Source organism: Poecile atricapillus, chromosome 10 (assembly GCF_030490865.1).
Source record: "Poecile atricapillus isolate bPoeAtr1 chromosome 10, bPoeAtr1.hap1, whole genome shotgun sequence".
In the NCBI taxonomy this organism is placed as follows: domain Eukaryota; kingdom Metazoa; phylum Chordata; class Aves; order Passeriformes; family Paridae; genus Poecile; species Poecile atricapillus.
In genome coordinates, this window is record NC_081258.1 from 19,722,442 (window position 1) to 19,750,290 (window position 27,849).

The 27,849-nt window shown below is 50.0% G+C and overlaps 1 protein-coding gene and 1 non-coding gene across 3 annotated transcripts; both read right to left on the reverse strand.

Moving 5' to 3' along the window:
• Window positions 1–862: 862 nt before the first annotated feature.
• Window positions 863–24,776, reverse strand: FBXO31 (F-box protein 31). Of its 2 annotated transcripts, XM_058845629.1 has the most exons (10): window positions 24,384–24,776; window positions 17,638–17,709; window positions 15,790–15,876; window positions 12,220–12,296; window positions 10,636–10,803; window positions 9,912–9,986; window positions 8,460–8,569; window positions 7,660–7,813; window positions 6,752–7,101; window positions 863–5,550 (listed from the first exon to the last, which is right to left on the reverse strand). In XM_058845629.1, the coding sequence occupies exons 1-10, from the start codon at window positions 24,760–24,762 to the stop codon at window positions 5,328–5,330; spliced, it is 1,695 nt and encodes a 564-aa protein (XP_058701612.1). In that variant the 5' UTR covers window positions 24,763–24,776; the 3' UTR covers window positions 863–5,327. The 2 variants fall into 2 exon arrangements, with proteins under 2 accessions (XP_058701612.1, XP_058701613.1); XM_058845630.1 differs by lacking the exon at window positions 15,790–15,876.
• Window positions 24,777–25,185: 409 nt separating this feature from the next.
• Window positions 25,186–25,258, reverse strand: TRNAM-CAU (transfer RNA methionine (anticodon CAU)). Its single transcript has one exon. It is a non-coding gene; the product is annotated as a tRNA-Met (tRNA).
• Window positions 25,259–27,849: the final 2,591 nt, after the last annotated feature.

The window sequence follows — 27,849 nt, forward strand, 5'->3', positions numbered from 1 at the left end:
GATGGTGCTGGGAGCTGTAACAGAGCACTCCAGCCTGGATTAACCACCAGCACTGAAGCAGAGCCATCTCCAGATTAGGAGTTCATGCCTGGATTGGAGGAGTTCAGTGCTCCACAGCCAGGGTTTTTCTCCAAAAGAAGAACTCAGCAGCAAAACTGGGCTGCAGAACTGGAAGCACGACATTCCCTCCAGGAAAGGCAGGACAGGGAACACGGGGCTGGCACAGGACCTGCAGCAGGAGGAGGAAAAGCTCCTTGGTGGCAGCTGAGCCACAAATTCTCCCATTTCCAGAGCATCACTTGGAAAAGCAGAGCTGGAGTGGGTGGGAATTTGAAGTGTAGGAAACACAGACAACTCTGAGTCTGATCCACAGAGAAGGGGCTGACACCATCACGCTGCCTCCTCCTCCTCATCCTGGTTTGGTGCCAGCTGATCCCTTTCAGACCAAGTGGAAGGAAGAAAGGGGGAAAAAAAAATAATCCAGGATTACCTGAGGCTTCCTTTCAGAGAAAGCTGGGCCTGGGATGGCAGGGAGGCTTTGTCAGGGCTCAGGGTGTCAGTTCTGCCATCCCAAATTGCTGGGGGACAGAGCCAGGGAGCACGGGCAGCCCAGGGGAGATCAGGAGGAGAGAACAGAAAATGGGGATAAAGGAAGAATTGGGATTTCACAGCATGAGGTGTGGGATGTGAGTCTCACTTCTTCAGGAAATCAGAACTGCTCACCAAGTACCCAAAGAAGGGAAAATGATTTCTTATGCCACAGTGGAGGACAGGCAGCTGCACACCAGGAGGGTGGAAATGGCCCAACATTTTCCTTTGGGACAAACTCAGGTGGGGGGAAAAAAAAACAAACAGAACTAAGTTCATAAAATTTTGCATTTTATTATTTGAAATTGGAAAAGGCTCCTTGGGTAACAATGATCAGGTGTAAAAGTAACACAACAGGGCTTGCTCAGCTTTCCAAAACCTGGGGTGAAGTCGGCCAGGTGTTGATTTCACACATCCCATTCCTCTCTAAGCCACCAAGGAAAGGACAGGCAAAGCCCCAGCCCTTGGGCAGGTGAGGTGGTTAAAGTACAACTTCTCATGTTCCACACCAATATTTGTGGTGGTGGATGTGCAATGGTTTCCTCCCACTGCCCTCTGTACAAAGCAGGGATTTATGTTTCACCTTCATTTTTAATACTTTTGTAGAGACTTATCCACACTCAGAACCTCCAGGAAATGCCCAGATTAATCCATCAGTGTCATGTTAAAGTGGTGAGTGCAAAATACACATGGGAACAGGGAAGGGGGAGTAATCAATGACAAAACAAAAGTGCAGATTGCTTTAATTAAGCTAATGAACATGGTCGAGCCAAGTGCTCTTTGCCTCAAAAGTTCCAAAGATTGCAATCCAAACAAAAACCAGAACCACACACTTGAATTCAGCACACAAAGCACCCAAAGGTCAGTGGCACTCACAGTTTGGTACCTCCCTCTCCTACTCCACATCCCAAATAATTCAGTGTCCCACTGGGAAGGGCAGCACGAGCCTTTGGCAGCTGAACACCACAGAGGATTATCGGCCACGTGAGCAGCCAGCTAAAACACAGAGTTAACACATTATCATTCCCTAAACTAGCAAGTTGAGCCTAAACAACCCATTTCCACACAACACCCAACACTCCCATCGAGTTCCACTAGGTTTGAATTAATAAAAAGCAAGAAAAAGTCATCCTTGTTGAAAAGTGAATTCTGAGCCAGCTGCAGTTTGGGCTTTTCCTGGGAGCTGACACCTCCAGGCACGTTTGCACAGAATTCCCTTTCTCCCCAGAACACATTTCCTAAGGAATTGCCCTCCCACTGCTGCTGTCCCATTCCAGGGCAGCACTGCTGTTCACTCCACAGCAGAGCTGACACCCAAATTTACAAACAATTCCATCCTTTTTCCTCCTCCTCAGTGAAACCCAGCCTGACACATCCCCGTGGAGGGCAGCCACCACGCCTGAGAACAGCACATTCACAGCTCTCAAATCAGGCCCAAGGCAAACAAACTGGAGCTTTGATGTTCCTGTTTTCCAGCTGGCCAAATTCGTGTGTTTTGACAACACAGGATGGAGGAGCAGAACCCATCCCCAGCACATGAACCAGACACTTCTTGTCCCTGAGCCAGAATTCAGCTCCAGGTCTTGCAGTGGCCACTGGGGCTCTGCAACCTCCCTGCAAAGGCTTTGTTTAATCCAGAAAGCTCCTGCCAGGAGTATTCCTACCCCTGACAAGTTGTTTTCCATCCTCGCCAGCACTTTCCACCCATCTGGGATGAAGAAATCCAGCCAATTGTCCCTGAGATTTCCTGCAGAGCCAAAAGGACGAGGAGACGTCGGCAGCAGAGATTGATCACCATCTGCAGGGCCCCAGCACACATTATCCCTGTCAACAGCTCACACAAGGATCCCAAGGGGCTGGGAAGCTGGGATTTGGGAAAGGAGTGGGGAATGCAGTGTTGTGCAGGGGGTGGTACAGCCTGCACCAAAGTGTCCTGTCAGCACAGGCTCCCACGGGGAAAGGCAGGACTGGGAAAGCAGGAGCATCCCCCTGGGCCATGGGGGATCAGATCCAAACTGCCTGCTCCTAAACCTGTCTCTCCCCTTTCCCAAAGATTCCAGAGCTGGAGTGTTAACTCCACGTTATCCTGCTCTGCTCTGGAAGCACTGACAGAGCCACACACAAAGGAACATCCAGCACAGGAGCATCCCCAGCATTCCCAAATCCATCTTCACAGCTTTCCTCACCCTCAGCCAAACCAGAGGGAATTTTCCTCTGAAATGCCACAAAAGCCTGCCAGGCTTGGAGCAGCACAAGGTGAGAAAAGGCATCAGAGGAGGATTATTAATACAAAACTTGCTATTTCCTTTGCTCCAGACAGAATGAAGCCAGGGGGTACCAGCAGTTCTGCCTTTTATCAGGAATTATCCTGACATTTTGAGGCCAGCCAGGTGAGTTATAAATAAAAAGATGCCACTACAGGGGCAAGGCAGAGCTGGGAAAATTCCCCCAAGGCATCAGCCTCCACTAAAATCGTTCTCTCCAGCCAGCCAAGCAGGTCTGGCCTTCAGGAGATCCTTGGCACTGCCACTGGAAATTCAGAAGGGAAAAAGAAGCCTGGAGAAAAGCAGATGCACAACCTGTGCCAACAGCAAACAGGTGGCTCCTGGGCCAGGTGACAAAGGACAGAGGCTACAGACAGGTCAGCACTTGGGAGAGTGACTCAAGCCTCAGGTACTTGCAGGGCAATCAGTGCAGTCTGGATTTTAATCCCCATTTAAAAAAAAATTAATCGTAATTTAAAAGCTAAAAGCCAAAATTATCAAGTCAGTTGTGTGAAAGTTTAGGATTATTTTTTTTTTTGGCAGGGATATTGAAGTGGGGAGGAATCTGCACTCAGAGCTGCAGGTCCAGCTGAAGAAGAGCTGGTTTTAGGGGCAGGCAATGGGAACAGCTGCCCAAGGGGACATAAACCACTGAGATACCAAATAAAGTCCTAATCATAGACTCATTTAGGTTGGAAAAGACCTCTGAGATCGAGTCCAACCCTTAACCCAGCACTGAACATCTTCAGCTGTCCCAGAAAGCTGCACCAAACTGGAAACCTCTGTCTGCAAACCAGGCACGAGCTGAGCACGAGGCTGAGAGAGCCAAGCTCAGCTCCAGGTCACCCCTCTGCCCACTCACCACAGCACACAGAGCTCTCTGCCAGCCCTGAGAGATCCAAACTGGCAGGAAAACCTCTACAGGCTGCTCACACCCACCCTGCAACATTTTCCCAGCTTTTCCAGCAGGCCTGTAACAGCTCCTCACCCCCGACACTGAGGCAGGACTGCCACTCCTCACAAAGCTGCAGGAAACAAAGCAAAAAGTGCCCTAAATCACCTTGAAATTCCCAGAGGTTTGGAAAGCTCCATCCAGAGAGACAGGAATTAATCCTGTGAGTGACATGAGCTGCTGCTCATTGTCTCTGCTGGAGCCTGGGTTCTCACACAGCTGAGGGAACACATGAGAGGCAGAAATGGCAAAAAGCCCTTGTGAGAGTGAGAATAAAAGCTGTTCACAGGCACTGGAACCAGGCAGGGACTGAAACTTCTCCCCAGAGGGGGCCTGAAACCTCCCAGCACAGGTACAGACACATTTACAGACCTAAAACTGCAGAGATGGAACGGCAGGGTTTTGTTAGACACTGATCTGGGGAGAAGAGAAGGGACCTGGAGTTTGTCATCACAGCCAGAGGGCAGCTGCAACAAAGGCTTGTGATAGTGCTGATGGTTTCCAGCACAATTCACAGCCTGCAGATGAGCACTGGCCAGGATTTTCCTGCACAGCACAGTCCAAAGGGAATCTGCTCCCTTGCCTGCAGCACACAACTCCCAGTGGAGCTCAGATCTGCCACAAAATCATTCTGGGATGAAAGAAGTGCAACTGGAAAGGGAAAGAAGGGTTCTGTGAGGGGGGCAGCAGCAGCCACTGCTCCAGGAGCCAGAACAAGCCACACAATACAAGGGCTCTGAAGGGCAGCCTGAACAGGAATGGCACCCCTGGGGTCACACAGGACCAGGGGGACATGTGGCACCTTGTGCTGCCCACCTGGAGCCTACTGGGCTCATCTCACAGCTGGGTTTCTTTTGGCTCCTTCCTGTGCCTCTTCAGAGCCACTTGACAAGATCTGAGAAAACCTTTCAGGTACAAACCAGTCTGAACATAAGAGCTTTTGCAGTTTTACACCCATCTCCAGTCCCACAGCCAGCTCCTGCAAGGAGAAAAAAAAATCATCTCTGGTCTCAGGGACAGCACATCCATCAAGCTCCACAGGACAATGCTGCACACACTCATCTGCAGTGGGGATCCTGCCCTGGCTGAGGCAATTCTGCAGAGGAAACCACACACTCCAATTAGCAAGCCAAGGATGCAGGTATCGTACCAGCCTCTGCTGGCAACGCTGCACCCACAGAAAGGTTTCTGGAGAGGAGGATGTGCTTTGTCACTGCCTGTTCCTCTGACCAAAAGTCGGTTTTGTCCCAATACATTCTTTTTTTTCGCACTAAGGGAGGTCTGTTCCCTCCCCTGCAGGATCCCTTCAGCTCTCCAAAGCACAGACTGGGAAACAAGGACTGCTGGGAGGCAGCGTGGAGTGGCACAGAGGAAAGGGCAGTCACGGATGTCTGAACTGGGATGTGTGGACATTTGGGGTAAAAAGGCTTTATTCAAAGTGCATGCTTCTATCCAGAGGTACCGAGAGCCCCGGCTGGGGAGCGCAGCAGCCTTTGCCACCCCTGTCCATCACCAAGCACTCATCAAGTAGCCAGGGACTGAATGTTCTTGAGCATCTCATCGAAGGCCTCCCGGGAAGGCGCTTGGGCGTTCTGGAAGGAGACCTTGATGCGGCTGTAGAGGCTGAAGGATTTGAGCTCCAGCCAGATGAAGCCGAAGCGGTCGTCGTCGAACAGGACGAACACCCCCGGTGTCCTCTCGGGGCTGGTGAAACCGTGGCCAGCGATGAGCCCTGTCCCATAAAAACTGCCAGGGGATGAAGACAGAACAGGTGTGACAACAGCCAGGATCAGTATTTAGTTTAAAAATCAGCACAAAACTCTGATGAAGCCACTGTGACGGAACAGTGAGTTTTGCACTCGGTTTTTCCATCAAGACAAGGAACTCCCCCCGTTGCTGTCTGCAGGTTCCTGCTTTGGTTTATCCTAATTAGCACCTGCACCCCAAAGCTGGGTTTTTTCGTAGTTCAAACCCATCTGAGATTAACCTGTGCAATTCAAGGATCAGCACAGGCTCAATCCTCCCAGGAAAGCAAAGGTTTGTTGAGAGCATGAACCAGAGAGGCAAAACCTAAGGGAAGGGAAAGAAAAATCTAAAAAGCAAAAAAAATCTGCCAGGACCTGAGGAGGAATAAAGGTCATTTAAAGCTCTGAGCAAGCAGCAGGTGGAGCAGGGTTTTATCCAAACACAACTGAGCTGTGACAGCAGGAGCCTTCTGGGATTAACCAGCTCTGGGTAGGTTTTTCCATGAGCACAGATGTTTGGCTGAAGGTCACCTGCCTAAGCCTCAGCTTTTGGGCTCTTTTTCCACACCTCATTTAGTGTGCTGCTTCACCAACCCCAGCTCCCACTCAGCACAGCTCTCTGCATACCTGTATCTCCTGCCAGGGCTGCCACAGGGCACCAGAGGCCAGGGAAAGGTGGGAGAGAAGGAACATGAATGACACACATGGGAATGGGAAGCAGCTTCACCAGCTCTAAATATATGAGCTGGGCAGCTCTGAGACATAAAACACACAAAAAAAGAAAAAAAAAAAAGGAGGGGTGTGTGGAATTCAGGAGAGGTGCCAGCTTCTGAAGTAAATCTAGCAAGGAAGTGGGATGGCAGATGACAGCGTGGTGAGAGAGGGAACAAACCAAAGTGTGGGAAATTGGGCAGCAGAGGCAGGAAACAGAGATTGTGGATTTCACATCCCTGGAAATGTTCAAGGCCAGGTTGGACAGGGGTTGGAGCCTGGTCTTGTGGAAGGTGTCCCTGCCCATTGCAGGGCTGGAACAAGATGGGATTTTAGGTCCCTTTCAACACAAACCATTCTGGGATTCTGTGAGATCTGAGCCCAAGGTGCTGGGAGATCCACAGGCAGGTAAAGGACACACAAATACAGGACACACCTCAAAGACTCCCCTTCCCTTTCAAGAATGCATCAGCCATAAAAGCACCAGTTACCAGATGCGGCAGGTCCGGGGATAATCCTCATTCCTCGATATCACTCCCATGGGCAGCACGAAGGGCTGGGAAGCTGGGGCCTTGTCCTGGGTCTTCCCCTCTGCCCCAGCTCCAGTCTCTTCCCCCTCAGCACCTTCTCCTCCCAGGGGACTGGCAGGCTGCTGGGAATGCTCCTCTTCCTCCTGCCGCTGCTCCCGCTCCTGCTCCTCCCGCCGGATCTGCTCCTGCACCTCCAGCACAATGCGGGACAGCTCGCTGAAGTCTCGCAGGTTCTCGATGTCAGGCAGCTGCAGAGGATGGGCCAGGTCTATCTCCACAGTCTGCTGTCCAGCTGGGATGTTTGGATCTCCCTAGGGACAGGAAGGAACAGCACAGCTGCAGACACCAGGTGCTACAGAGCCATCACCTGGACTTCCTAATAGTTCACCCTATTCTATAATCACCAAGCTGGCAATAAAAAACCCCTGCTTGGACCTTGTTTGCTGTTCTTTGACATCTCTGCTTTCCCCTTCCCAGAACCAGAGCTTTAAATCAAAAGTTGTACTTGCAAGGATGAAAGGAAGTCAAAGCTGCAGCTGCATTTCCCCAGAATCCCTCCCTGCAGGGAGGACGGAGCTCTCCTGCCTGACTTCAGTGAAGAGCTGCCAACATCTGGTACCTGCTCCTCACACACACACAGGGGATCTCAGGAGACCTGCTACCAGCTGCTCACAGAAAGCAGCTGGAAGGGAGAGGAAAGGAAGGGGGATCCAGGAGAAACTTGAGGAGCAGGTTGTAGTTACACCAATCCACACAGGGTTTGGGCTGCCAGCTCCCAGACAGAAATCTCTCCTGTACATTCACAGCGCTGAGAAACAAAAGCCATAAATACCTTCACAAGAACCTGAGAGAAAGGAAAATGCACTCACAGTGATCTTGGTGCCCTTGGCTTTGTTCCCATGAAAGCTCAGCATGACAATCTCCAGCCCGTGGCTCCCGTAGGTGCCTTTGAAGAGGCCTGGCTGGATGAGGTCGTTGGGGCTGCTGGGGGGGAGGTAGATGCGCCGGTACGTCAGGCAGTTACTGTGCAAGAGAAAAACGTCAGAGAAGTCAGGAAAAAACCCCTCCCCAGCAGCAATGTGTTTGCATTCTGCTCCTCCAGCAGCTTGGGGATGTCGTCAAGACAAGCAGGATCTGTGCTTTCAGCAAGCTGAGGATTTGCTTCAGAGCTCTGCAAGCATTTCCTCCTTCCCTGTGCATCTCTCCCCAGCATCCTCATTAGCACACCAGGAGATTCCTGCAGCAAGGAAACTTCCTCAGCCCTTGAGATTCCCAGAGAACCTGAGAGTGAAGCATATTTAAACATCTGCTACAGTGAGATGGCTGCTAATAGAAGCTTGGAGAGATGGTTAAAACCCCCAGTTTCTCAGGGACTCTCTAATTCCTGCACTACAGAGCACACTAATATGGATAATAACCAGACGCTCCTTGGGATCACAGGCATTTGCTCTGTCTTCAAATTAAACAGAGTTAAATGACTCAAAAGCACCTCACTGTGCTTGTGTAGAACTTGGAATCCTATTCCTACTGCTGTCATTCCACCTCATCTCCCTGTACAGCTGGGAAGCACTGCAGAGACACAACATTCCTCTGGCTGTGAAAGCCCATGGAAAACCCCACCTCAAGGAAAAATGTTCCAGTGTGCTTGTGAAGATGCAGCAGCCCTTACTCATATTGGCTGGTGTAGATGAACTTCATCAGGATGAGCTCCTGCATGTGTTCGTGGAAAATGTCTTCCAGAGTCCGACCCCACTCCTCCCTCAGCCACGTCCGGAATTCCTGCAGCAGGAGGAGAAAAGGGGGAGGATGAGGTCATTTCAGTGATGTGCCCCAAGGTGACTTCACTGTGGGGCTCTGTGACAGCACATTTCACTGGCAGAGCCACAGGCAGGGCACATCCTCTGCCAAAGGCAGGGAAACGTGGCTGGATTTGGGAACAAGCACGTGTTGGCTTGGAAATGTGCTTAACAAATAGTGATTATGGTAACTGCCAGTGATCACACAATAAACAGGCTTCCCTTCAAATAAATCCCACGTAGAAGCATAAACCTCCTCAGAATAAAGGCATGAGCATGGCCTGTTACTGCAAAGTAGCTCATCTGCTCTTTCCCTCACAGTAACTCATTTGTGTGCCCACAAGCTGACTCCTGTGCCCTGTCCTGACACGTTCAACAGAAAAGAAAAAAGCTTTTGAAAAGCACGGAGGGTTTAGGAGGTTAAATCCTGCTGATTTAATACTGATGCATCTAAATCCAAAGGGTGCTTTGAAAGCATCTCCTGAAGTACCCCAACTGCAGCTCTGACAAGTTAATACCCTGCCATGAGTTGGTGTGATAACAGCTTACACTGAGATAGCAGCCTGCCAAGTGATATTCCAAACCTGTCTCCTTTATCTTCCCAAGCCAGATCCTCCAATTTCCATAATGCCACGCACACTTAACGTGGTGCTTTGAAAGTATTAAAGCATTTCTCATTTTCTCCAGCACCAGAAAACACTTAACTAAACCTTTCACCCAGCTGTTTCCCATTAGCAGAGAGACATTTCACAGCGTTCCTCAGAAGCAGCTGAAATAGCAGATTTGTCACGTGGAACCAGCTGGAAGCAAACAGCAGTACCTGGCACAGGTATTCATCCTGACATTTATACCTGCATTTAAACACAGGTATTTCAGTCAGGAATCTGCCTTGCTGGGTAGAGCTGACAGACTCTCCTGTTCTCAGACACAGGAGAAACAACCAAATGAAGCTTTTAATCCCTCGAGCAAGGCAAGCAGTGGGAAGGTGCCTCGCTGACCAGCAGGTATCCAAATGCAGCTGGTGCTCACTGTGTTTGAAAGATCTTAATTATACAGACAGCAATGCCACTGAGATCAGTGCCTGGAGTGTTGGTGATGTCCAAGATGTGCTGCTGACCCTCTCTGCAAACAAAACAGGAGGAAGGTGCTGGGGCTCAAAGAGCACCTTGACAGAGAAAGCTGCCTAAACCAGGGAATCAGCCAAAAGCTCCCAGCCTGGGGGTTCACACCTGCCCAATCTCACAGAAATCAGAAGGGCACCTCCCACACCCCAAGAGCTGATCTCAGGAAGGGGAACACACAGAGGATCAGTGCAGAGCACTCACCTCCTGCCTGCCCCCTGACATCCGGTGGTGATCCGTCTGGTTGCACTTGGTGGAGAACTCGTCCTTCTTCACAATCTGTAATTACCAGGGAGGAGAACTGAACAGGTTACACACCTGTTTAGAGATGCTTTGGATGGTGTAGCTAAGACTGCTCACAGTAAATGATTTACAAAACAAACATTTGCTGCAACAGAGAAATCATTCACTGCTACTGAGGGCAACAGCTACAGAACAGAGAAACAAAAGCAATAAAACTTCAGTGCACTCTAATGAAAATAATCATTTTAAGCTACTTCCCTATTTCAGCTTCCTCCTTTAAAAAAAACCAACCTGTCAGGAAGCTTTTCAAAGCATCCAATGGATGCTGCATCACCTTCTCCAGGTCCCACCATGGAGAGAGCTGCAGAACAGGTCTGTGTCAGCCTGGGCACACTCATCAGCTGCCCAAGGCAAGTTTACACATCCTCTCCCCAGCCTGTGCACATCCTGGTGCTCCCAAGCCCAAGAGAAAACAGCACAACAGCCTGGCTGTGCCATTGCCAGGGAACAAATTCAGAGCAGGGAACAGCCCACATAACTTGTCAGACACATAATGAGTGCAAAGCTGGTGCCCACACACACAGCAGGGTGGTGAAAGCCTTATCTCTGAAATAAAATCCTCCCAGCTTCCTGATGAATGCATTTCCAGTGCACACACAGTGTGGGGAGAGGCAGAGGAGCTCACCTGGATGTGGCCATTATGAGGTCCCTTGTGGCCATACATGCACTCCACCGTGGCACATTTCCTCTCCATGAGGTGGATCCTGAAGAGGGGTTTGAATCTCATGGGATCATCCACGTGAGGGTCATGAGGGGGCAGGTACATCCAGCCAATGATGAACAAACCATCCACCTGCAGAGGGACAGGACACAGAGCTCACAGGATCAGCTTTGCAAAATTCCTTAGGAGGCTGCAGCAAACTCTGAGGCCTCTCGTGGCGCAGGGCAGGAGCTGCAGAACAGTTTGCTGCATTCCCAAACAGCTTTCCAGCCATTAACCCAGACCATATGCACTCCCAGCACTCCCTGGATGAAAAGGGTTTCTTTACAAGGCTTCCTGAACCACTGGAAAAAGCTCAGCCCTTTATTGCTGCAAATGGCTTGCCTGGAGTGCAGGATCCAGAGGGAAGGACCACACAGCAAGTCAGACTCTAATTGGTTTGAGAGCTCCTGCTGGCAGATATTCCAGCAGATGAATTCAGTTTCCCATGACTATCCCTGCTTTTTGGATGAGGAATTATTTGGCTTTATTACTCAGAGAACACAGGAAGCAACACTCTCCTCCACTGAGAGGCACAAGTGCCGGCCCCCTTCCTGCACACCTAACAGAATCCTTCCCTCAGGGCCCGCAATTCCAGAGGCAGGATATTCTCCAAACACAGAGATCTGAGACTGAGGCAGCACCACAAAGTCTTTATAGGGTCACAGGGGAAGTATTGATGCAGCTGGATGCCCTCTTACACCGGTTCATGCAACAGAACCTTGCAAAACCCAAAGGCCTCGTGATTTGTTCCGCTTCAACCTGGCGGCTGTTGAACCCTGGTGCAGAGAACAAGGGCTCCAGGCAAACTCCTGGCTCAGCTCTCACCATTTCAGAGTCAGATGTTGTTCATTAACTGCTCTGCCAGCAGCACCAGAGCTGCCAGGCTCCACAGATCTTGCACCAGTGTCACTCTACATCAGAGCCTTAGGGCTGCTGTTAAGGTTTGCCAATCACACAAGTGCAAAACCTTTTGCAAAAGGTTCAGCTGCAGGCAAAGAAAATGAAGTAAATAAATGGATTCCTGTGCCAGCCACTGGAATATCAGTGTCAAACTCTAAATCAAGCCTTTCTCTCAAACATGGATCATGTTTTCTACCTGCTCCTGGGGCTGTTTGGTGTAGAGCTGAAATATAAAAGAACTGCCTGGAGAAAGGTGGTGATGATGAGAAGAATCCCAGGACCATTCAGGCTGGAAAGGAGCTCCAAGACCATCGAGTCCAACCTGTGAGCAATCCCCAGCCACAGCAACGAGTGCCACATCCACTGCAGGGATGGGGATTCCAGCATCCCCCTGAGCAACCCACTCCTGTGTTTAACAACCTTTCCTGTGAAGAAATTCCCACCTAAGAGAAACCAAGAAAGAACCAAGGAGCACCCTCTGGGTACAAATCACTCACTTGAGGGCTGAGTGCTCAGACTTTTTAGTGCCCTGGGAATGGCTGCCAGGTGTGGAAAGTGTAGAAAACCACTTGTGAGCCCCCAGAAGCCCCGGGATGAGGCACTCACCACCACGTTCAGCAGTCCCCCGTAGGGCCCGATGTCCGGCTGCCACAATCCCAGGATGTGCCGGTAGCGGTGCAGCACTGGGAAACAGGGAGACACTCAAGTGAGCACATCCAGCCAAGAAATTGGGATTTTGGGAATGAAAACCCCGCTACCAGGCTGCACACAGCGCTGACCAATAGCACCCACAACTGCATTTACTCAGGAAAAATGATTGTGTCCAAGCTGAGCCTTCCCCCAAGCTCACACACATTTATATTCTTTATTCCTGGCCCTGTGGAAGGGCAGAACCACCTACCTCAGTAGGAATTCCCAAAAAACTGTTGCAACACAGTCCCATTAATGCAAATCACACGATATAACCAGAGCTAAAACAAATAAAAGCGTCTGCTGCCTCCAGTTACCAAAAATGCACTCGATGCTTCACACTGCAAAGCAACAGAAAATAGGGAAGGGCAGAAATGTGGGAAGGAATAGGGAAATCTGAGTATTTGGAAAGCATTTCACTGCCTTGTGTAGACAAACTTGGCTCCAGAGTTAAGCATCCTTAGGAGCAGCCACTGGGAGCACGGGCAAAGCACATGGATCACTCCAGCTTGGGAATCCGGTGGTGTGGCCACATCAGTCACGGCCTTAAAAATTCTACAGCAGCAGCTACAGCTCAGCAGTGCCCAAAAACTGCTCCCAAAACCCACTAAAAATCTGCTCTAGCAGTTGAGGCTTCCCTGTTTCTCATTTCAGATCCAGCTGTCCCTCCAATCCCACCTAAATAGAGGAATATTTTCAGTAAGCAGGAATAAAAAGGGTTTTTACAGAATGATCTTAAAGCTCCTGTTGTGAGGAAAGCTTAGAGATGGGACCTGCCTCCAGTCCTTAAACAGCCATTCCACTTGTCCATCTGATTTCCTTTTGTCCATCTGGTTTCCTCACAGGATCAGTAATCCTCCACAAGAAGGCATTACACAGTCTGGCATTTTGGGCAGGAACAGCAGCATGCACATTACTCCCATGAAGATGGCAAGAAGATATTTCACTGACATTTCACATGCCCATGGCCAACTCAGAAGGCCACAATAAATCACTTTAACCTCCAGGACTGGCTTGAATAATAGGGTTGGGTTTGCATTAATTTCAAAGAAGAACTGTGTTTCAGGCCAGCTGTTCCAGCAGCTTTGTTTCATTAATTACTTCAGACAGCAAGAACTACAGGAGTGGTTTTATTCCACCAAAGCAAGAACTTCCACAGAAGTTCAGGATAACAGGGAGGGATGTCCAGAGCTGCTGCCAATGGCCTGGAGGAGCCTTTTCCCTGGGCTTTCAGATTGATGGCCTGGTTTCACCCAGTGCAGCACAAAACACTAAGGCAAGCAGGCCAGCCCCATTCCCAGCTCACTAATTACACATTAATTAACGGGATGAGCTGCTCCACCCACCACACTCTGCCCTCTACCCTGTCTGTCACAGAGCTGATAAAGCCCAGCCTTTGTCATGGATTATTATTTTTTAGGACAGAAAACTAAGCTATCCAAGGGGGATGAGGATGTGCCTCCAGCCCAGCTCCTGTTAGGAGCAATTTCAGGAAACAGAGCTGAGTTCTGGACACAGGAGGACTAAAAAAAAAATAAATCTCACTCACTTCCAGAACTTACTGGGGAAAATGCTGGTGCTTGGCCAAAGGCCCAAACAAGTCTCAAAACACAGCTCAATTTTCAAGCCTGGGCTGCTTCTGAGCTCCAGCAAAACAGCAGCTAATACTAATTGCAGGGAAAACCTGATGAATTCCAGCTCTGGCTCTTCCTGCTAGGAGACAGGATGGATCTGGCAGTTGCTTCCCTTCCTGCTCCTCGAAAGAAAACAGCACTTGGGTCTTTCTCCAAGGTTTTCCACTGCCTGTGCTCACTCCTGGAGAAGCCTCTTGCCTATCCAAATTTCTGAGTCCACATCCTGCCAAACAGAGCAAAACCACATCCACTGGATGCTCCAGGACAACCTTCATCCAGCCTGGATATTCCCCACAGTCCATAAGTAGCTCTGCACATCTTTCAGATGGGAAGAGGGTTTCAATCCAGCCAGGAATGGGCTTGGAAAAGCAGGAAATGCCAAGCTCCCACCGACAAAAGGCTGTCCTGACCAGGAAAGACCCAATCCACTGCAATTCTCCTGGATTCCTGGGATGCAGGAAGGTCTCTAAAAGTGAAATGAGCTGGGACAATGTGAGCAGTGCCCTCACCTGCTCGTGGGAAGAGCTCAGAGTAATCCAGGTGAGCTTAAACCCCTGGGGAAAGTGATCTGAGCTCACCTGGCTGACACTGCATGAACAGGAATTAGGGAAGACTTCCATGGAAAATCCTGACAACACAGGAGGGGGAAAAGGGAAATGGGCCATTGCATCTTAAACCACATGAGCTCAGAACCACAGAATCATTTAGGATGGAAAAGACCTCCAGGATCATCAAGTCCAACCATCCAAGCTTTTCCCCAAGTGAAACAACACAGCCCAAGAGAAAAGGGACACATCAGAAGTTTGGGGCTGCAGCTAAAGAAACAACTGAGGGAACAGCATTAAATGCCATTTAAGTTTGGAATAAACACCCAATCTCCAAAGGAATTCACCCTGCAGTTTGGATTTGCTTCTCCTTCCCACCCAGCCCCAGAACACAGACGGTGTTGACAGGCACCCCAGGTTGCCAAACCCAAAACTCTGTCCAAATTTCTGCTGTAGCCCTGCTGCTGGTGTGTCCTGACTCCCATTAAAGTCACCACCTCCCCTGCACGGTCCCTGCTCTGCTGCTTCTCTCAGCACAGGGAATTCTGCAGCATCCACTCATTAATGGGTGTGAAAAACTCCATTCCCAAGCAGCAGTGAGTTAGTAACTGGAGTCTGCCAAACCCTGCAGACCCAAAGGAGCATCAGAGACAGCTCAACACCCCCTCCAAATAAACACCAAATAGTCCTGGCTTCCTTAATTGATGTAAACTAATCAGTCCTTCCCCCTCATTTCCTGCTGAACACTAAACTCCAAGGGTTTAGCTACTCCTCCCTCAACACAACACAAGGAGGGAAAAAAAGGGTTATCCAAAGTGAGGAAGGCAAATCACAACCTTTAAAACATTAACAGAACATCTCCTAGAGACAGAGATGGTGCTTAAAAGGATTCAGTCTGCAGGGAGGGAATTACTATGGAACCACTCAGCATTTTTCTCTGGAAAGGGCTGTGGATCTCTGTGGCTCTCTTGAATCATGACAAAGCTCTCTGCCAGTCCAGAGTTGCTTTTGGGAGGCCTCACCAGGGTGAATCTGAATTCATTCCTCAAACAAAGGAGCAATTCCCCACGAGCAGACTGAGTGCTCCTGTTCTGTGCAAAGAGCTCCTCAAAAAAGCACCTCCAAAAAAAATGCCCCCAAAGCCTCAGTGCCCGCCCTGCTCGCGCTGTCACCCCGCAGGGTCCCAGCGCTCCTCTAACACGCACCAGCCACCACTGGTGGCACCTCCCTGCTGTCCCCAGGTCACCCCCAGTGCTTTGCTCCAAGCCAGGGCACACTCCATGCAGCAGCGGCAGCGGGGTACGTACGGCAGGTGTAAACATCTCTGTACTCCATGTGCTCGTAGTCGGGCAGGATTTTCATAAAACGCCCCGACTTCACCCGTGGGTTTATACCTGAACAGACAGAGCAGGGTGAGTGCCAGCAAACTCTGCTCCACTGGGACCAGCAAACACCTCCACGGATCTGGAGCAACCACGCAGGGAAGTCCAGCTCTCTCCTGACTTTGCTTCCAGTTGTTTCCGTCACCCTCAGTCCCACGTGAGCGGGGTTTGTTCCACATTCCCACAGACATTGTTTACAAATGGCACCCAGTGAATTCCAAGTGGAATCAAAGTCCTTCTTCCTCAAACTCTGCACTGCTGCCTCAAGAAGACCAAGTCACTCCATGGACAGCAGCCCAGGTCTGGGATTAGTTCTGCTTGCAGGCACTTGAGCTCAGTTCCTCTTTTCCCACACCATTTCCCACAGAAGCACACTCAGTGAATGGAAAAGTCCATGCAGTAATCCAAAATTAACTCCTCTGCAACTACAGAGGTTTATGGGACAGTAGAGAAAATGGGGTGACACCACCAGGAAACTGCTCCTGGCACAGGGCAAAGTGCAGAATCTGAACAGAGGAGCTGAGATGCTGAATCCTGAAAGCCAGGAATGGCTGCCAAACATTCCCACTTTGGAGAAACCACCACTGCTCGGGATTTCTGGGTGGATACAATCACTGACCTTACACAGAAGTGCAGGAAGACCATCACAGGGGTGGTTCTCACACACCAAGTGTGACCCTTGGCTAATGGATGCCATGAAAAGTACTCAAGGAAACTTATGTGTGAGACAGATTTATTGCAGGTTATAAATAAACTGATTAAACTCTGGAAACGGTGGGAATGTTTAGGAAAATATCCCACAGGCTTGCTCTCTCCTCAGCCTCCCTGCCCACAGCCACTGGGCTGGAGAGTCACCACTGTCCTGAGCCAGTAAGGCCATTTCTACCCACAACTCATGCATAAAAAGCACTAAATATCACTTTAGGATCTCTGAACCATGGAAGTTATGTAGTGAAAAGGACTACAGGTCACAAAGAGATGTTGTCCCACCTAAAAAAGGCAATGGAGAGCTGAGATCTGACCTGGTATGTGCTGTGTGGCTGTCACCACAGCAGTGCCACACAAAGATATGGGATTAAATGGGAATTAAGGGAGGCCTCGAGGGTTAATGGGATTTCTCTGGGGACATCTGTGTGCTGGCTCAGCAGCACTCAGCCCTCCCAGCCAGGAAAATGAGGCAGTTCCATCCCTAGTGTAGTGTATCATAGGGAAGGAGAGACAGTAGGGGATGAAATCCATTTTCCTGTGGATGCTCAGCAGGTCTGTTAAAGATGGGATTAAACCCCTTCTATCTGTTCTTTTTCCCAGCTTTAAGATCAATACTTGAAGTCATTGCTACTTCAAGGTTCTGAAGGGTCCCACACCCACAGACATTCCCAAAACACACTGACACCTCCTGCCAGGCTCTCTTCCTCCAGGGAATGCTCATCCCTTTCCCACTCTCCTACAGCCATTGCCTTTCACTGTGATTAAGGATTAGAAAAAATATCTGTTAATTCCTCAGCAGGATCTGAAAATGGCAAAACAGGTTGAAAATCCCTCAATACACTTCATTAAAAAATGAAATTCCGTGCTCTTTTCCCACCAAAGGACTGGGAGGCACAGAAATCCCAACTCTTGGTATTAAATAAAACTCCAAACACGTCAACTTCCCAATGGAACCCCTGCAAGTCAGTCTGAACAACTTCTGCCATGGAAGTTTAATAAATATTCAACATTTCTGTGCTCTCAAAATTGGTATTAAGCAAGATTTGGATTGGTTTTATCACTTACGTTTGGCGTAAACGTCTCGACAGGACACTCCTGTGATCTCCAACTTCCTCAGGTTTTCACACACCCCATATTCTGCAACAACACAGGAAAAAATGGTCAAGCCTGGCACAAAAAGGTTTGGACCCAGAGTCTTGACATCAACTACTGAGATCTGATTTGTGTTTTCTTGAAGCTGCCAGAGTAGACCAAGAATCAGATTTTTGTTTTAAAAACTGGATGCGATTTCGTTGCAGATTCCAAGACATTTCACAAGCAATGCCTGCAACAAACACACCATAAGGCACAAACACACCCAGCAAAGTCACAGCTGCTCCCACCTCAGCCAGGAAGAGTGTGAAATGTGGGAGACATCCCCATTCCAGCTGGGATTGCGTGCCTGTTTCCATCAAATCACCGCTGAGCGCAGCAATTATCTGCTCTCACTGAGGTACCCGACAGGGAAAACTGCTTATTAGGATCCTAAAGGAAAGGTCACAGACTTGAAAAAGAATGAAATAGAGACATAAAACAGGCCCCAGCATGTACAAATATGGTTACACTTAAAGCAGATCAGATTGAGACAGGGCTGTTGTACAGTCAGATGCCTTTGATTCCTTCCAGAACCCCCCGAAAACAAAGGGAGCCGGAGATCTCGGAGCAGCTTTGAAGCAGAAAATGAGATTCTCTCCTTTCATTTTCAGGAAGTCAATGTCAAACTTCTAAGAAACTTAAAATAAAATAAAATAAAAGCAAGTACTAATGTCTCAATGCCAGAAATTCTCAGAGGAGCAGAGGGAGGAAACAAGAGGAGGGAGATCCCAAAAAATCAGCAGTGACAATGCCACCCTGCTGCAGTGACCCCGACAGATCTCAGAACAGAAAAGAGCCCTCCTTGACATCAAAGACATCAACAGCACAGATCAAACAGCAGCTTTCCTCAGCAGCACAAACACCTGCCAGATATTTGACATAAAACTGTATCTCTGCAGACCCTCATCAAGCCATTCAATATGAAATTTATCCTCAGCTGAGCATCCTTGAATTAACAACTGTGGCTGTGAAGCACCACCTAATGCTGGAAACCTGCTGCAGGAGAGAATTCAGGATGCAGAGATGAGAAAAGCAGGAGTTTCCCTGAATTAATTCAGCCTCCTCCTGTCTATAAATACAAGATGAGAGAGCACACCCAGGGTTTACTGGCAGCCCTTCTCCAGGGAACACACGTCCTGCACACTCTGGCTCAAGCAAGGGCAGCGAAGGTGAGGGGGGCACGGGACACAACAAACACGATGCCCTTCACCAAAAACTGCCAAGGGCTGTGGCAGAATTCCTGCTGACTCCTGCAATGCCAGAGGAAGCTCTGAGGGTTCTCAAGCCCAAGGTGGGCTGAGGAAGCACAATTAGCAGAGCCCAGCCGAGCTCAGCTCGCAGGATGAGCAGCCCAGCACAAACAAAGCATTTAGTGCTGGGGCTCTGCCAGCTGAGCCATGAAAGCACAGCTCCACGGGAGGATAAACACATCCAGGGGATGCAGGGAACAGCGTGGAACGTTCCCCAGATGATTGGAAAATCCTTGGAAAAGGGCAGGAATGGAACAGGCAACTCCTGTGCATGGAAACAAAACTCACCTGACACAGGACAGGTGAGATGAGCCCTGTCCACTGCAGGCAGGGAAGGGATTTATACTGCAGGGGAAAGGGAGGAGACACATGGAGAATCCTTCCCAAATGGAATTTCTAGCAGCACTGAGAGTGACACTCCCTCTTCCCACAGATTTTTCCCCAAAGCCTTCTCCCTAATCCATAAATCACTCAAGTGGGTGCCATGGGAGATTCACCACCAGCAGTTACCTCCAAGTAACAGGGTGGGAAGGGATTTGATGTCAAAGCTTCATGCAAGGGCCCCTGATAACCTGCAGTGAAATTTGATGAAAGCCAAACTGTTACTAAAATAGTTGTAATTCCAATCTTACCGGGAAAAATTCAAAAAACAAATTCATTTAAATAACACAAAAATTTAAGATTTCTATATTGCTACACATCATTTGTCACTAGATATCCTAGAAAGTATTACCAAGAAAAAAAAATAATCTCATCCTAACGTGCTTTAACACTCATTTTAGAACTAATTCTTAGCCTGTTTTGGCCAGCAAACAGCTACAGAGTGTGAAAATGCCACAGTGATGGCTGAGCTCCATAAGTGCATTACTGCAGCTCTTGTGACCCAGCTGCTCACACCAGCATGGCCATTTTATGAGAAAAATCAATCTTTTGGCTCACAGTGCCTAAAAAAAAAACAACCCTCCAAATATCATAACCAAGAAAGGCCATCTCTTTTTAGCCCAGAAAGCAAGAGGGACATAAATTAACAGTAAGTAGAGCTTCAAGATGATGAGAGAAAAATAAAACTGGTAAGGTTTTCATTACAGAGAACAGAAATCCCTTTCCAAGAAACATCTGAAGGGCTTGAGCTTCCTGGAAAATTCCACTTCAGTGCAATTAAATCTATTTTAAGGAAATGTATTTCAGTGCAATAGCTCACTGAGTAAAGTATTTTTATTTTAAGGAGTTAATAGTCACCGAAATTCACACCCCTGGAAAATGGCTACTTAATCCTGCTTCCAAAGCAAGGATGGAAATTGGTTTTCCAGTGACCTGCTGGAAAAGCTGCTGGTTTATAAGGAGTGCTGATTTCCCAAACACAGGGACACGCTGCTGTTTCCATGGCCACATGCACGGGAATTTAAAGGACTTGGAAAAGCAGTCTCCATTTGGTATGAGCTGCACTGATACCTCTGCATTTATTCCCTGCCCTGTTCCCAGCACTTCCAAGCCTCACACTCCCTGCTCCTCCCCCAAAGAAGCTGTGTCACCTTCACCCTGCACAGACTAATCTGGAGTTTAAAAACAAGCAAGGCTCCTCTATCCCAGGTTGGGAAGAACCCCAGTGCTCACATCAAAGCCCAAATTCCTGCTTTTCTGCTGCCTTTGCCAGCATGGCAATGCCAGGGAGCTGCTGGAAGCTGTGTGTGCACATCCACAGTTTTGAGGAAATGAGGATGTCTGGCAGAGCTGGATCCCCTTCACCAGTACTGAACTTCCACTGTGTCCTGGTTAATCAAATCTTCAATTATCCCTGGATGAACGCAGGTTCACAGGGCTGGACACAGAACAGAGAGGATAAAAAAACTCACTGGATTATTCCACATACCACAAAAATGGGAGATTCTCAGGTTAGCAGCTCTGAAATACCAGGTGGACTAATCTGGAATTGGCTTCTTGTTTCCAAAGGCTGAGCAATCAGATTAAAACACACCCAGTCCCCCCCAAACACTTCTTCCAAGGGAAGGCTTGGGGTCACCATCGAGAAATACAAACATTTGTGGAAACCCTAAAGCAGAAGATGTGCAGCTTGCAGACAGGTCTGAGGCTCTCTGAAGGGTGGATGAGAGTGCTGAGCACCTGCCTGAGCACTGAGGAACCCAAACACTGCCAAGCTGGAGTTTAAAAGCCAGGAAAGGTCATCAGAGATGAAGAAAAGCCAGAGACTAACACACTACACAATGTTTTCACCCCACACAAAGGCAGGCTGGAGCCTTGTCACTTATGAAAGCCACCTTCACCAGGGCACAGCACTGCAAGAAATGGTTCCTATTGTGGCAGCATTTGTGCATCACACTCCTGCATGGATTCCTTGAGTCTTTTAAGAGCTGAACTTCACCCAAAAGTCTCCTCACTGAGTGTACAAACCACATTTCCCACCCTTCTTTCCCTCCTCTTTCCACACAGCCTGAAAGTCACAAACTTCAGCACCTTGGTTGACATTTTCCAGCAGGCCCAGAAGCTGCTGGAGGTTGTTTTCACAAACCAAAGCCTTTTCCTCCAAGCTCTAGAACTGGTTACTCTGCATTACTGGTCTGTTTCCAGGTGCTCTGCTGCACTTGCCTTGTTCTGGTTAAAGATGAAAGAAGTTAAAGATTAAAAATGGACTATAAGGTGCTAATCAAGGTAGGTCAGGCCACCAGCCAGGGTGACACGAGCTTTAATTCTGCTCCTGCTGCAGAGATCAGCAATCTATTTATAGAAAACATGGAAGTGACTGCAACCCTCTCCTTGCCAAGGAAGCAATCCAGAGACATTGTTTACCCCAAACAGTTGCAATGATAAAAGGACAACAGCTCTGACAGTCGTGTCAGTGTCACACAATTCCCCCTGCCTCATCCCAGTTCTCCACCAGCAGCAAAAGCCACTCCACTTTCAGGCAGACAAGTCCTCTGGACACTTGGAACAATCACAGCATGTTTTCAGACTAATCCACAGCTGGGTTGGCCCAGAGCAGGGCAAGACATCAACACTGCATGCACCGAGGGCTTCATCCAACTTGGGGCAGAGCCAGGCTGCTCCTCACACCCAGCGCTGCTCCTGTCCAAGGAGAAGGGAAAAAACAGCCACAACAAAGCAACAACAGCTTCTCTCAGAGAAGCTTCTCTCTGTTCTGATTATTTCAGGATTCCTTCCTGCCTCTACACTGCTGTGCATTCCTAAAAACAGAAGTGGTTTTGCACACGCAGCTGACACCGAGCTGAAGTTTCCCAGTTCCTCCTGGAACATCACGCTGGGTTCGGATGATCCTTGTGGATCCCTTCCAACTCGGGATATTCTGTGATTCCATCATCATCAGTAGGTTTCAGAGGAATAAACCAGCAAGACACACGTGCTCTTGTTCTGTTTTTAGGACATGCAGCCTCACAACAAGACTCAGGCAGACACAAACACACACTTGAACACTGATCTCAGATGGGAAGCGGTTTAGTTTGGAAAGGATTACAGAAAGTGATGACATTTTACATTTGACTGTCACACAGTCACCTGAAAACACAGCACAGAATATTCTGAGCTGTAAATGTTTATTTATTTACCAACACCTGATGTTTACCTATTGAATAATGCCCAATTTTATACTCATGTGATCAACCATTCAAAGTTACAATCCTACCTCAGCTGAGCAATGCCAAGCACCACAACCAGCCTGAGAAGTCCACCTGAGGAACTGTCTGCAAAACCAAAGCTGGCTAAAAGATTCAGGATCATTTTCACAATGGTAGGAAGATTTTGGCCAGGAACTGCCCCTTATCTTTGTTTGTGCTGTTTGGCACAGCTTTGGGCACCTGCCTTTGGTACAGGATCCTCCTCAGCCACACCAGCAGCCACCAAAGCACTCTCTGACACTGCTTGGAATGGATGTGTTGGGAAACTGGAGAAATTACACACAAAAAGAATCAAAATTTGGATTATACGCCTCTCACCTGGCAGTTAGCTAAGGGCCATAGACAAAAGTGTTGTCTTGACACCTTACCTTACGGTCCAGCTTAGTTTTAGCCATACAAATTCACTGTTTCCTTCATTTCCTTAAATTTCAGCTGAGCTTTTGAACATTGCTTTATCCATTGGAAAGAAAATCCAAGGAGCAGACACGAGTTTGATAAATAAATGTAAATCCCCATCAGGCCTAATTCAGTGGATCTTTTACAAGCCAACCTAGCCTAGAGTTAAAAGTGACATAGATTTTTATATACACATTTTTCCAGGATCATAACTTACTAAATAATTAATCAGTGAAGTTTTGCAAACCATTCATCAAACACACGAACATCCATGAGGGCTCCTTGTCACTAAAGAAGTGTAAGGAAAGAATTAGCACTATTTCATTAGGTTATCTCCTCAAACTAATGTTAAATTATTGGGACAACGCTGAATTATGAAATAATGCTTTGGTTTACATTTTCCAGGAGCAGCCTTTGTGTTGTCCAAAGGTTCTTGGGCAGTGCTGATAAGGCACGAATTCATTCCTGCAAGGTTTCAGGCATTCCACCAGATCCCAGTGCAGGCAGACATTCCCAGATCTTTCATCCCTGTGCCCTCACTGGTATTAAGAACAGAAAGCAAACAGGAAAATACACATGACTTCATGTGCTGGCAGCAGGAGCACCTGGCAGGGTGGCAGCGTTTGGAGAGAGGATGAGCACAGCCAGGCAGACCTTGGGAGGTGGGACAGGACTGAAATAACAAACAGAGGACAGAAAGCCACAGCGGTGGGAGGAAGAGGATGAGGAGCAACGATGGAGAACTGCAGCCTCGCAGAGCGGTGCTGAGGAAAAAACACCTCCCAGGCCTTCACATTGCTGCAGCACAGCATCCTTGCACCAGAGGATTCCTGGAAAACGCACACACGAACCTGGAACCTCTCTACACTGGCTCTGTACTTCCCCAAAGGATGCCCTTCCCTCGCCTGGCCTCCTCCCGACCCAGCGGGCTCTCTGCTCCCGGTGTATCCCCCGTGGCTCCAGGAATCCCAAGGTCCCCCCTTTTCTTCCCTGCAGCAGGGGCTGAGCATTCCCTGTCCTCAGGATTCCCCCAAGGACACGCTCCATGGAGGCATCATCTCCCAGGGCCTGCTCCCATCCCACTCCTCCGGGGGACAACCCCAGCTCGATGCCCTTTGCCACAACTCAAGTGCCACCACCACGAGCCCGTGTCGCAAGGGACCCGAGATGTGCCCGTTCTCCCCCCAGCACACGTGGGGAGCCCTGCGAGCCACAGCAGCACCCCGAAATCTTATTTCTGTCCTGCACCCCCATCCCCAGCCCTTCAGGACGCCCAGTCCATCCCCTCTCGCACTCTCCGTGTGCTCCTGCAGGCTCGAGGCCGCCCCGGTGCCCCCGGAGCCCCCTCCCGCTGCACCCCCGCACCCCCTCGGGCGGGCGGTACCTTCGCGGCAGCGCCGCCGCCAGATCGTGTCGGTGCGGAGGATGCGGCGGAAGGTGGTGCAGACTCGGGCCAGGCTGGGCAGGTCGGTACCGGGCAGAGAGCCGAATATCTGCACCAGGAGCTCCGGAGGCAGCTCCAACAGGGACAGCGGGGCCCGCCCGGCCGGGCCGGCCTCGACAGAAGGCGGCAGGGGCCGCCCGCCCTCAATGCGTTCCGCGGCCTCATCGTCCTCCGTGACGCCGCCACCTCCCGCTTCCTCCGGGTCCGTATCGGTGTCGGGCTCGCTGTCGGCGGCGCCGCGGCGCTGCTCCCTGGCCGCGCCGCGCCGGCGGCAGCCGCGGGCCGGCCCCACGCCGCACAGCCGTGCGCACACCGCCATGGCCACCGCCGCTCTGACCGCGGCTCCGGGGCGCGCCACCGTGCCCGCTGCTGGCCCCGCCCACCGCAAAACTCCACCAATCAGCGCAGCTCATCCCGCCGCTGGGCCACGCCTACCGCGCGGCTCCTCCAATCAGCGCCAGCTCATTTAGGTGCGCCACGCCCCCGCCGGTACCGGACGCTGCGCGGACGCTGTTCCCTAACCGGCGCAACCAGCGTGCGCGCCCCCCTGCGGGCGGGAGGACCGCGCGCATGGCGGAGCCGGTGCCCGGTAACGGGGAGCGCTGCGGGCCCGCTGCAGGGCTGGGTTCGCCGCCTCCTATCCCGCTTCCTGCTCCAATTCCATGAAAAAAAAACAGATAGTCCCTTCCCTTGGGAAAATCTGACTGCGGGAGAGGGGAGGAAAAAAGGAGGAAACCATCTTTGCCCCGTGTGAGGATCGAACTCACGACCTTCAGATTATGAGACTGACGCGCTACCTACTGCGCTAACGAGGCTCCTCGAGAATCGCTGCCCCGCGCATGGCTCTTGTCCCTGTGCCTCCGCCTCCCGGTGTGCGTGTCCTCATCGCCATTCCCGAGCCGCTACCTGAGAAACCTCTTTCCTTCCAAAAATCTCCTTCTCTGAACCTGTTTTGATTGTGTCGTTGTTTTCTCCCCTATTCGTTCTTTTTCCTGCTTTTCTGCCAGCCAGACCTCACATTTTTTGCAAACGGCTTCTCTTTGCCACAGTGTTCCACAAGGAACATCTTGGGGTTTGTCTTTTTTATTTTTTTTTTTATTTTAGAAATGGCTCTTTTTTATTCCATGATCTGCAAAACATCTGCAGAACCCTTTGGGGCTCCTAAGCATCCTCATTCTGCTGGCCAGGAATAGACCATGAGGGCTGCACTGACAACAAGCTTGTGAGAAAATGAAGTTGCATCCACATAATTAAGAAAAATTAAAGCCAGCCTCGTTTGCTGTGAAGAGACGCTGTTCAGCTGGGATTTCTGCTGTGGAATGAGCTCCCTGCTCTCAGAGAGTGCTCAGCACAAGAGGGTCCCCAGTGATGCTGGCTGAAGTGCTGCCCTGAATCCTAATGGAGGGGCCTCACCCTCAGCGAGGGTCCCCCGGCTGCAGTCACCATGACAATCGAGCAACAAATCCCCAAACTGGCAGAAGACGGGAAAAGAGGGATTTAATTGATGCAGAAAGCCTGAGAGCATCGCCCACAAGAATCGCTGCAGGGAGGCTGCTCTGCAGAGCAAGGAGCTGGCAGAGGATGGAGGAACAGCCCTTTGGACACCGTAGAATCTCACAGTGGTTTGGGTTGGAAGTGACTTAAAAATCATCCCATTCCACCCCCTGCCATGGCAGGGACACCTTCCACTACCCCAGGTGGCTCCAAGCCCTGTCCAGCCTGGCCTTGGGCATTTCCAGGGATCCAGGGACAGACAGAGCTGCTCTGGGCACCTGTGCCAGGGCCTGCCCACCCTCACAGGGAAGGATTTCTCCCTGATATCCCATCTAAGCTTACCCCCTTTGTTTAAAGCCATTCCCTGTGTCCTGTCCCTCCATCCCTTGTCCCCAGTCCCTCTCCAGCTCTCCTGGAGCCCCTTTAGGTCCTGGCAGGAGCTCTGAGCTCTCCCTGGATCCTTCTCTTCTCCAGGTGAGCACCTCCAGCTCTCCCAGCCTGGCTCCAGCTTTTGGAGCATTTCCCTGGCTCCTCTGGACTCTTTCCAGCAGCTCCACATCCTTCTCGTGCTGGGGGCTCCAATGAGGTTTCATGAGAGCAGAGAAGAAGGGAAAATCACCTCCCTTGTCCCACTGCTCATTCTCCTTTTGAGTCTCACCAGACCAGACGAGATGCTCCAGCTGACCAAGGATTTTGCCAAGGATCTGATGGGCAGCTGTGGATGTCGGGGCCAGGAAACCCTGATTCCCAAGGATCTGGATGGCCCTGGGTAGGGATGATGACGAGTCCAGGCTTCCTGGCTTGTGGTACAAACGACATTGCTCCAACCCTGGGATGAGTAAATGCTCGGCTTCTCCCAGGCTGAACGGCTGCATTCCGCCCTCCGACTCTGCCCACGTGCAGGATGAAATGTCATTTCTAGTGCTGTGCTAATCCTCTGGGGCTTCGATGATGGACAAATTTAGTGCCCACAGTTCTGATTACATTACAAAAAGCTGCTCTGAGCATCTAAACCAAGGCACATGGGCAGTGAGTCACATCAGCCAAACATCAAATCTTTGGAAATATGGCCAGAGCTGTTTCCCACCTGGAGGGAATCACATGGCTTTTCCCACATGTTACATTATGCTCAGGTGGTACTTAAAGGTTCTGACGCAGCTTTCAAAGGCCTTGTCATGTCTGTTTGTTTAGGAAGTGATGGATTCATGGAGGGGACAGGGGAAAGTACTGATGGCAAGGATTTTCGTGTGAATGAAACAAAAGATGTCCTGGGTGACATTGCCTGGAGCAGAACCATGGCAGTCTACAGCACACACATGCTTTCCCCTCTTTTGCCTTTATATTTTATCTGATTTTTATTTTATTATTTTTCCTTTTCCACTGAATGCTCCTGCTGCCTAATCACCCTACAACCTTCTCTCCTTTTCCTCACCCACCTGACCCCTATAATCTGACCCCACAGTCCTGGCTCCATGGGTGCTGAGCCACATTTCTCATCCATCAGACTTTCCTTTGGCCCACTGACCCCCTTTCCAGCCCAAGCCAGCAGAAGGCAGGACTGTAAAGGGCTGTGATGGACAGCCCAGCACAAATCCATGCCAATTCCCACAGAGCTCCATTGCCCTGTGCTGATTTCCTCCAGATGAAGAAGGGCAAAGGGCAAAGTCTGTCAGGCAGTGCCCACCTCCATCCCACACTGATGTCACCCAGAGCCCAGCAAAGCCTGAGGCAAAGCTCCCAGTGCTCTGAGTGACCATGTTTCTCCTTCTGAGGGAACAGAGTGAGGGAATCCCAGCCCTTCATCACATCAGACAGGAGAAACAATTGCTGTCTCCAGTTTCCAGTGCTGTTCTTGCAGAGCAACACACAAGAGTTTTGGAGCCTGGGCACATCCAAGGTCCTTGAGGTGGAG

Excerpts from the sequence above, each read along its gene's own strand:
- FBXO31 (XM_058845629.1), bottom strand. The coding sequence starts at position 24,762 with ATGGCGGTGTGCGCACGGCTGTGCGGCGTGGGGCCGGCCCGCGGCTGC. Across the intron at positions 17,710-24,383 it reads GCGGCGGCGCTGCCGCGAAG|AATATGGGGTGTGTGAAAAC; the intron begins GTACCGCCCGCC and ends GTGTTGTTGCAG. Across the intron at positions 15,877-17,637 it reads TCGAGACGTTTACGCCAAAC|GTATAAACCCACGGGTGAAG; the intron begins GTAAGTGATAAA and ends CTGTCTGTTCAG.